The 11117-nt window shown below is 42.7% G+C and overlaps 1 protein-coding gene across 1 annotated transcript in view; it reads left to right on the top strand.

Annotated features, from left to right (window-relative positions):
• Positions 1-8207: 8207 nt before the first annotated feature.
• Positions 8208-11117, top strand: part of SHISA5 (shisa family member 5) — a 36581-nt gene continuing 33671 nt past the window's right edge. The window contains exon 1 of the mRNA XM_042447478.1: positions 8208-8491. Within this exon, the coding sequence (XP_042303412.1) occupies positions 8401-8491 (91 nt within the window). The 5' untranslated portion in view covers positions 8208-8400. The remainder of the gene's footprint in view (positions 8492-11117) is intronic.

Genomic DNA, 11117 nt, shown 5'->3' with positions numbered 1-11117 from the left:
TTGGTCCAGTTTTGCAATCAGGCAGGAAATCTGACAGATTCAAGATCCCTCAGTACTGCTGCAAGCATACTGGGTCACATTCAACTCCCAGCTTTCTCCCAGATTGGAGCCTGGCTTCTGGAACTGGTAAGCGTTCCCCATTGCGATCCTTTAATTTGCTATCCAATACCCCCTTTTTATATACCTTAGTTCTTGTAATGTGTGTGTGTGTGTGTGTGTGTGTTGATTTCCTCTTTTATAAATAAACTAATTTGGTACCTGCTTCTGGAGTTATCTGGGTTTAGAACTGTTTTACAAAGGCTTAAGTTCTCAGCTTTCCATTACTGAAGCCCCCTTGCTACTTCCTATTGAGCTAATCAATTTTCCAATTGAGTGCCTTTTGTGGGTGCCCTCTTGGCACCCCTTGCAATTTAGGTAACAAGATTAAAACTTTAAAATATATGGAGAGAAAAGCAGTGTCATACAGGAAATATAACTACCCAGTTCCTTAAATAAAATCTATAGTCATTGTAAACTCTTTCACCGATGTTGTAAATGGCACTTCCTCCTTTTGCAATGAGACAGTGTGGGGATGTACATTTTATTTTGAGGTGCGGGAAAAGCAACAAAGTATTCAAAAGTGTCTAGGATATGGAACAAGAAAGTGGGACACTGTGCCACAGCCATTGTTTCTACACGGCAGCAGAAAACTTCCAAAGAAAGAGACAGTTCTGAAAAAGAGGATGACAAGCAGCAATTTACTTTTCTATATACTGTAAACAACATTGAAAACACTCTACATTTTCAAGTACAATGAACGTGAGGAAAAAATTGAGGGTACTTATAAGAAACCATGGTGTTTTAGCTTTGCCTGTTCCTTTTATTTAATTTACCAGTCTCCACCATCTAAAAGATGTACAAAAGAAGAAAAAAGTAATTAAAAGGTTTAATGTCATTAAATTTACAAGCCAGATCCAATGTATGGGTACATTTGATAGCTGCAGCCCATTAGTCTGGCATGGCTTGTTTTTGAGAATCCCATGTTGACTTTTTGCAATTATGGCATTCTCTTCTAAATGGTCACAGACTTTGTTTAATGGGCTGCTCTAGGATCTTCCCTGGAATTGATGTCAGGCTAATTGGATGGTAATTGTTTGGGTCCCCCACCTTTTTTTTCTTTTTAAGATGGGGCCATTTGCCCTCCCCCAGTCTGCTAAGATTTCTTCTATTCTCCAAGAGTCCTCAAAGATTATTGCCAGGAGTCCTCAAAGATTATACTTCTGCCAGTTCTTTTAAAACCCTTGGATGTACACTCATCCCTTCGTATCTATGATTTTGATATTTGCGGATTTGATTATTCACAGATTTGATTACTATGTTCCCTCTAGGAATCTCTAGGTCCTCCAGTGCAACTTTATGGTCAACTTTAACTAAAAGTTTCACTGAAAGACCAAGAGATTCCTAGAGAGTATACTCTACTAGGCCTTTGTAGCTCCTCCAGTGCAGTTCTATGGTCAGTGTCTGCTGGATGTTAACCACAGAGTTGCGCTGGAGGACCTAGAGATTCCTAGGGTGGTGTCCTCTCAGGTAAAAACATGGTGTTTTTGTTATTTGTGGTTTTCCATATTCATGGGGTTCTTGTGCCCCTAACCCTGGTGAATATGGAGGGACAAGTGTAGTTCATCTGTTCCTGGAGACTTAAATTCCAACTGGCTTAAATTCAGAATTAAATAAAAACTGGTCAGTCCAACAGGGGGGTATGGGATGAAAGGATGAAAAGGGAAATGTATAGGAGGCCTCCATGATTGTGCCTTGCCAATGTGTCACTGGGTGCACCGATGCACTGTATGGACCGGGTATTGCTCTTGCAACTGTGTGGCTGATCACACAGGGTGTCTATTGGGATGGCAGCTGGGTGGAACAAGGGAGGTAATTGGTAGTTACGGGGGGGGGGGGGGTTCATGTGATGGTGCACCTGCACTGGGTGGGAGGCAATATGTGTGTGTGTGTGTGTGTGTCAGCACTGCTTGACACCACAAGGTGCAGACTGCCCATGGGTGTTCAGCCTGCCTTCAGACGGGTGGTGAGGACAGAGGAAGTTCCTCCTGATTCAGGAAACCCTAGGAGCGACCTGGTTTTTCCTGTCCATCTGCTCATCCCCTTTACAATGTTATCTCATAAATGTCTACAATTCAGATTTAATAGGGCTTACTCACAAATAAGCTAGAATAGAACTGTATTTATTGTGGCTCTGATGCCACAATAAACTACAATTCCCAGGATTCCCTAGCACTGAGCCAGGATAGTTTCAGATTTGATTCTTTTTGCAGAGTGTTTCAGACCTTGAAGAGAGAAATCCAGGGCATAGCTTTATGTGCTTCAGTTCTCATTATCTCTTGACTTAAAATTTTCATTGAAGCTTTAGCTGCTTTGACACACACTAAAGCAGTGGGGCACGACTTTAACTGTCATGGCTCCATCCTATAGAATCCTAGGATCTATAGTTTGTGTTAGCACCAGATCTCTCTGACAGAGAATGCTAAATAGCTCACAGAACTAAAAATCCCAGAATTTCATAGCATTCAGCCATGGCAGTTAAAGTAGTGTCTCATTTACTGGGTCGCCATGAGTATAAGTCGACTTAAAGGCAGTTAACAATGAAGTAGAAATGCCTGAATAGATCTACCTAAAAGTTTTTTCCCCCTAGTAGCTGACTCAGAAACCGTTTCTAGCATCAGGGCTTATTCTTATCACAAGTGAAATGAAAATATGCATATGAAGTAGAGAAAAGAGATGAAGACTGGCTGGCTTCTTGCTAGTGATTATTTACAGCAGAAATCATGTATAATTTCGGTCAGAGGGTATTCCTATTCTTGTTTTTGAACCTAAGATCTCTAGTAATTTGATCTCTGAAAATGGCAAGAGGAGAGGGGAAAGCAGATTTAAATGACTCAGAAAATGACTTCCAACTAAGGCAATATGAGTAGCCAATGTTTGTGTCAGAGAACGTCTATCGGCGGCTTTTATCATGCACAAGAGTTCTGAATTATATCTTCCTTTTGTAACCTCCTGTGTTTGCCCATGGCTTTTTTTGCCTTTTTTTCTTGCCACAGAAAATATTTGGAGGGGGGAACAAAACAGATGTACAATATCTTTTCTACTGTTAGCGCTACCAGTCCAAAACCACCCAGTTTATATATAGAGCAGGGCTGGGAATTTTGAGCCCTTTGGAGGTTCTTTCACTGCAGTTCCCAGTACATCATCATTGGCTCTGCTGGCTAGACCTGCTGGAACTTGCAGTCCAACATCTGTTTTTCCTGTATGTTGGGCATCTTCAGGGCAAACTATCTGAAAATCAGTCCAGATATTATTATTATTATTATTATTATTATTATTATTAATCGTGGGTTTGGGACATACAGGGGAAGTTTTAAGGGTCTGGGGACCTAGTGTGTCCCATGACCCCCCCCCCCTTTGCCAACCCTACATTATGTTAAAAGATCTTGCTTCATATCTCATAATTCAGAGGAGAGTTGGACCTCCAGCTGTTGTTCTGCTGTAACTCCCCAACCATGAGAAACAGTGGAGAGGAGATCTCATCCTGTACTTAGTATCCAGAAGGGTGACTGTCTTACAGTCAGACCTTTGTATTCATGGAGGATCAGTTCTGGACCTATCTCCACTCCCGTGGATATGAAAAATGTGGGACCTCAACATGCACAACGCTGCTAGTATGGCTTATGCACACACTGCAATTTGGAATAACAGTGCTTGCTGTTGCAGCTGCTCAAATCCATGGATGGCAAGCCTGCAGATGGCAAGGTCCCAAACTGGGTTGTAGAACAAATATCCTTGCAATAACACATGGAGTGTGACAAGAAAAACTCTCCCTGCTTAATCAACATAGATCTGTCTGAAGTACACATGGAACAAAAGGCCCTTGCTGCTGCTTGCCTCATATCATCCAGTCTGGATGACACAGGTCATCAGCCGGGATCCAACAGACTGGATGCAGATTCTGTGGATCTGGTCCGATCCTGGTCCAAAGGGCCCTCAACCTAGTCTAAAAAGACTATTTGCCATGGAGTTTCCAAGAAATTCTATGGTGACAGCCAGCAGACTGGATGGCTTCATGAACCTTGTACCTATTTCACCAATGCACCTGCTGAAAAGACCCCTATTGCGGCCTCTGACATGAAAAAGGGGTGCTGGCCACATGGGTGTAGCCAGGTGCCCTGTTTTTGCCCTCACAGGACACAATGGGATATTTTCAGCAGGTGCAATGGTGAGGCAAGTATGGCAGTAGTGGTCTATGGCATGCCAGTAGGCAGGTGTGTAAATACCCACCTGTCACCATGGTGGGCCAGAGACTGACCTAGTTGGCACCCAGAACAGAATAGCACAGGCGTGGCCCATGCTATCTGTCTATCTCCTTAGGGCTTTTGTTTATAAACTGTAGAAAAGGGCATACAAAATTATCAAGAGTTGTGGCGATCCTCTGTGACAAATTATTACAGTGTTTGCATTTGTTAAATTTAGAAGAAAAGGTGAGCAACAGGGGACTTGCCAGAGGTATATCTTGTACATAACATGGAGAAAATGGATAGGGAGATTTTTTTATCCTCTTTTAAACTAGAACCTATAGCTATCTATTGGTTGGTGAGGGATTCAGAACAGGCAAAAGTACTTCATATAGTACAATGTTAATCTGTGGAATTGGTACAAGATTTAGTGGTAGCCACCAATGTGGATGGCTTTAAAAGGCAACTATACATGTCCATGGAGGATTGGACTATCACAGTAGTTGCTTGAAGTAATGGATAGATACATGCACACATACTTCAATTAACAAAGCCTGTGATAAAGACACTACTATTTACAAAGGCCTTTTATGCCTACCCAGAGCTTTCCTCATCATCCTTTGTCTCACTGGAAGCTTTTTCCCCCTGCAGGATTGCCAGTGGGAGGAGGATGAAGGACTTACAGTATCAGGTTGCGGCAAGACATCTGCAATAAAGAATGTAATAAAGCTTGAGCTGGGAAAGAGCTGGTTTTTGCTCTGGCTGATCTGGTTAAAGGTCTGTGTATAGTTGCCAACAACAGGCAAGATAAACAGCAGCTGCCTCTAGAATCTCTTCCTGACCATGTGTGAACAGCAAATCAGAGAGAAAGGGGAACAGCAGATAACTCCATTTCACCAGTTACATCCAGCATGTTGGTTCTTTTTAAAGCACACATTAGACACTGAAGATTGTACTTGTAAGAAGTGTGGAAGCTGGTGAAAAAAACAATAATCCCTGGATGGTTTTGGAAGAAGTTTACAAATGGTTTCCAGAAAGTTCAAGATGTTTTTGTTTACTTAGGCAAGGCTTACCAGACCTGATTGTTTCACTTTACATTTGCATATTGTTAGTTTGCAATAAAAAGTTTGCTGAAACTTCTTGCATTTTCTTTTTTCTGATGTAGGAACATACTTATATTCCTTTTGTTATTTCTCCATCCAGTACCAATTTGTTTGTTAATGAGACAATGTCCTGGAACACATGCTTCATTAACTGAGGTGTCTCTATATATTTCTTCCAACACCAGAGGCAGATTCCTCTGTTTATCAACATCTAGGGAACATGACGTTGGGATTATATTGCACTGATGTGAAACATTATGTTGTACCATGAGCTGAAAATGAGTCAGCAGTGTGATGTGGCAGCTAAAAAAGCCAATATGATTCTAGGCTGAATCAACAGGAGTGTAGATCAAGGGAAGCAATAGTACCACTCCCTTGTTTTGGTCAGGTGTCACCTGGAATAGTGCATCCAGTTCTGGACACCACAATTCAAGAAAGATGTTGCCAAGCTGGAGTGTGTCCAACATGGTAAAAGATCTGGAAAACTATGCTCTATGAGGAGCTGCTTAGGGAGCTGGGTACGTTTAGCCTGGGGAAGAAGGTTAAGATGTGACCTGATAACCATGTTTTTAAATATTTGAAAGGATGTCATATTGAGGATGTAACAAGCTTGTTTTCTGCAGGTCCAGAGAACAGGATGCAGAGGAATGGATTCATGCTACAGGACAAGAAATTCCACGTAAACATTTGGAAGAACTGACTTTGGAACATGCTGCCTCAGAGAGTAGTGCAGTCTCCTAATTGGGAGGGTTTTAAACAAAAGCTGGATGGCCATCTGTAGGGAGTACTTTGATTCTGTACTGCTGCATGGCAGGGGCCTGGATTGTGATTTCTTCCAATTCTATGATCCAACAATGTCTGGAGGTACATAAGTTCCCCATCCTTGATTTAGGTAGGAAAATTATCTTCAGACAGGTCAAGGAAGGACTCCAGTCCAGTTGGTAGAAATAAATTTATCTAGCAAACTAATCTATCTATATTAAATTTATATCCTTCTTTTCTCCCATGAGGGACTCAAAGTGGCTCTTACCCAGCATTAAAACAATACAGCTAAAAACATTTTGAAATGCAAAAATTAAAAATGCATTAACTATAAACCACTGAATAACAGTTTAAAATAATGAAAAGCACATTAAAACCTATCCATTGCACTTCTCCAACCTATTAAAACCTGAAGGCCTGTTTAATTAGAAAGGTCTTGGCTGGTGAAAGGAGAGGGTGGAGAGACTAGGGCAGGTTACAGACCGCCTTGGTCACTCTGGTGACCAAGGGGTTAGTCACACATTTTGTTTTGCAATGCAACTATGTCAATACTCTCACTTATTCCCGATTTGTTGTGACACTATTTCTTTCTATTGGAACCATATCTAGGCGCATGCCTGTGACTTCTGTTGCTCACAGGTGCCAGCAAATGAAAGATGGAATTGATGATGATGATGTATTCGAAACTCATAAAGACATGCAGAGGTTTATCTTGGGCTTATTTGTATTGGTTACTCACACAGCAAACAGTGCGAATCTTTCAGGAAAAAAGGCCAAGCTTGATTATCCTGGGCTTTGTGGGGGGAGTGGTGGTGTTGGTGGTGGTGGCAGCCCCTCACCTCAAAAAACAAACAAACAATTTTATTTATTTATTGCAAGGGTTTATATCCTGCTTTTTCCCCCACAATGGGATTCAAGGTGGGTTACAACAATTTAAAAAGACAGAAGTAAAAAAATGTTAATTACAAAAGTTAAAAAAAAAATAAACATTATTAATATTAAAACAGCATTAATCAGATCAGGTGAGCAAGGCAGATTCAACCTACATTGTACTGGGATTATTTTTACCCTCTGGGTTCGAATCCCAGCTGCGACAGGGTGACCTTGGGCAAGTCACACTCTCTCAGCCTCATGGCACTGGCAAACCCCCTCTGAAGGAAACTGGCCAAGAAAACTCCCGTGGCTTTTCCCATACCATCTTAACTAAGGACAGAAACAACAAGATGCAGGCATCTTACTAACGTCTCCAGTTTCTCTCCTGTTTGGTATATAACATCTTGCCTGATGAAGAAGCTAGTAGAGCTTGGAAAGCTTGCATGAAGTATATTGTGCATTTTGGTTGTCCAAGAAAGTATCACTGTTTGGTGGATTTTTGTTTGATTTTGCTAAATGGCCAACACAGCTCCCCCGGCATGTTTTCTGGATTGTGAGGTACCACACTGTAGCTGTAACAGGGGAGCCCTGAAGAGTGAGCCAGGGGACTGGGACTTTCAACCAAGGTAAAACATTTTTTCTTCTTCTCAAATATGGACCGGATTGGCCTGTTGAATCTCTACAGCTACCCAAATGTTCCTGATGCAAAAACATGGAGACTTCTTGAGGAACCCACAGTCCTCTGCCTACAAAGAGGCCTGTGACCTCACTGTAATGGAGACATATGAGATTACAAAAGAGGCATCCCTCCCTGTTGAGATGCAAAGAGACTTTAAATTTCCTGAAAATCTCCCTATTGCCACATGGCCAGGAGGAGGAGGAGGAGGAGGAGGCAGCCTGTAAAAGATGCCCTCCCTAGACCATTTTAACTAAGGACAGAAAGAACAGACTGCAGGCACTTTACTAACACCTCTAATTTTTCTCCTGTTTGGTCTGTAACATCTTGCCTGAAGGAGAAGCCAGTGAGCTTCGAAAGCTTGCATGCCGTATATTGTGCATTTCGGTTGGCCAGCGATTTGAAAAGGCAAAACAAAAGCCCAAGAGCCCACCTTGGGAGTGAAAAGGGAAACGAAACCCAGGCAGGGAATGGGAGCGTGCTCCCTCTTCTTCTTCTTCTTCTTCCTCTGGGGCCTTTGGAGGGAGTAGTCGAGGAAGAGGAGGAGGAGGAGGAGGAGGAATCCTAAAAGTGGGGCGGTCTCACTCACTTCCCTCCTTTGCAGCCAACAGCGAGGAAGGGAAGAGTCCTGCCTGAGGAGGAGCAGCCTTTTCCCTCTTTTATTGCCAAGAGGAAGAAGAAGAGGAGGAGGAGGAGGAGGAGGAAGATGGCCTTCCTTCCCAGCCCAGCCCCGAGGAACCTCTGGGCCTTTGGGACCCTCCGTTGCCTTTTCCTGCTGCTGCTGCTGCCAGGAGGAGGTGAGTGAGGCGGATTCACAGCCCTGCTGCTAGGCTGATATTTTGTTTCCTTTGTTATTGTCCCTGAATTGAGCCTAGCCCTGGCAAGAGAGTGGGACTTACCCAAGCCCCCCTCCTCCCCAGTGGGTTTCCTCCATGGCCCAGCTGGGACTCGAACCCAGGCCTCCAGAGTCCCACCCTCCTATAGCAGTCTGCAAAGGGACCTTTGAAACTATATAGCCTTGAGGCTCCCTCCTCAGAGGCATTGGGAGAAGAGGTCTGGATTGACCAGGTGGGTCCTCCTCACCCCAAAGTGGGGGGGGGGGACCATACAAGGGAGGACCTGGCCCCCAGAGGGAGACTTTGCAGAATACCTCCCCAGGGGGGTACATTGGGGAATACTTGCCCATAGGGAAACATAGGACACATCCCCAGTGATTCCCTCTGGGCAAGTATTCCCCAATGATTTCCTATGGGCAAGGATGGTTTCCCTATGGACAAGGACTGTCCTTTGTTTTAGTAGGTCCTGAAATGGAGGACATTTCCTGCAAAAGGAGGAGGCCCTCTGGTCCCCCTGAGGAAGGCTGCAAAGTTTCCTTTCCTGCGGAAAGAAGAGGAGAGGAGGTGTCTGGAAGCTGAAGTTTCCTCCTTGGAGAGGCTGACCCTCACTGCAGAAATAATAATCCAGCTTGAGATCGCTTTAAATGCCCTGGCTCCATGCTAGGGAATTCTGGGAATTGTTGTTTGATGAGACGTTTAGTCTTCTCTGTCAGAGAACTCTGGGGCCACAACAAACTACATACATCTTTATTAAATAAGTCTCCAGACCATTTCAAAGAATACAAGATAAAAGGAAAAACCATACATAGTTAAAACTTACGTAAAATGAAGTCTCTATAAAATTTAAAATACGTGGCTCTGATTACACAACAAACTACAATTCCCAAGATTCCCTAGCACTGAGCCAAGGCAGTTCAGGCAGTCTCAAACTAGATTATTCTCTCAGTGTGTTTTGGACCTAAACCACTTTCTCTGGTCTTTGCTCAGGATCCTCCGGTGGTTTCCACACCTCAAACGTCTCAGGCTGCATCTGCACTGCAGAAATAATCCGGTTTGACACCACTTTAACTGCCATGGCTCAGTGCTATAGAATTCTGGGAACTGTAGTTTTGTGGGATATTTAGCTGCCTCTGTTGGAAAGATGTCTTGCCACAACAATCTACAGTTCCCAGAATTCCACAGAACTGAGCCAGGGCTGTTAAAGTGTTGTCAAACTTGGTTATTTCTCTAGTGTGAATGCAACCTGAAACGTTGCCTACCTATTTTTTTTTCTCCCTTCCTAGGCTGCAGGTTTGCTGTTCTCAACTATTTCTACTATTATTATCCTCACCCCAAACCCACATGTTTCAGATTTGTGAAAAAGGGATGTGTAGGGACAACTGTAGGTAAAACATTATTATTATTATTATTATTATTATTATTATTAACATTTATTGATACAGTGCTGTAAAATTTTACACATCACTCTACATACAGGAGATAAAATAGACATAAAACCCACCAGACAGCATACAATCTACAAACCAAAGTTATAAAATTAAGGTATCACATAGCAAAATACTGACAATTATAAAAGGGCAGGAACACAAGGAAGACAACAACTGGCAGACCAAGTGATGATCTGGAACTGAAATTGGTCCAGCCCACATCCCTTTTATTTTAAGAGTGTCAGCTTGTCTTCATCCTGAGTCTCAGAAAGTGGTTTTGCTGAAGAGGTAGTGGCCTGACTCATGGGTAGGTTAGTAGTTACTTTCCCATCATTTCCAGTCTCCTCTTGCTTCATTCATCTTATCACTGATGCTGTTTCCTGATGATCATTCATTTCCATAGCTGGGGGGAGGGATCACTGACGCTGTATGGACAATGTTATACCTTGTCATTTGATGCTGATGCCAAATTAGGAATATTTTTCCATAGCGATTTAGGGATGGGTTCCAAGAATATTTATTAATCTTCATTTTTAACCAGCTGTTAGAAGTAAAAAAAAAAAAGTATTGCCACCACCCCTTTTATCCTGGATTAGAGCCAATTTGTGACACACAGAAATAGCCATGGAAGAAGGTGGAAAAACAAGGTGCTTTTATTTTGGTTTCTGAGCCCAAGCCTTTATAATGGAGGTGGCAAGGCTATACACCAATTTTGGAAACAGGGACATGCTGCAATCCATGCTGTAATCTACTTCTTATTGCATCATGATGAATAGCTTGTCTCTGTTCCATTAACACACCTCTGACAAAGTCTTTTTAATACCAGCACAGTTCATTTTTTCTTCCTCATCCTCTGACTAGCTGGATGTTTTAGCAGCATTGGCGATGGAGGAGAATAAAGGAGTGCTGGAGAAACACAGACTTTCCATGTTGGTTTGCAGCAGCATGTCTGCAGAAAACAATACAATAAAGTGTGAACTGGGATAGAATGTGATTCTACTCTAATATGTGTGCCTGGTAACAGCTGCTGCTGCTTACTGAACAACCATGAATGGCAAAAGAGAAAGAAAATGAGAGATAAGCATGCCTCACCATTTACCCCCAGCATGTTAAAAACAAATAGATCTATAAGTTTGGCCACCAAAATGGATGCATTTTAG

This window comes from Sceloporus undulatus, chromosome 2 (assembly GCF_019175285.1).
Source record: "Sceloporus undulatus isolate JIND9_A2432 ecotype Alabama chromosome 2, SceUnd_v1.1, whole genome shotgun sequence".
NCBI classification, from domain to species: domain Eukaryota; kingdom Metazoa; phylum Chordata; class Lepidosauria; order Squamata; family Phrynosomatidae; genus Sceloporus; species Sceloporus undulatus.
This window is presented reverse-complemented; position numbering and strand designations above follow the sequence as displayed.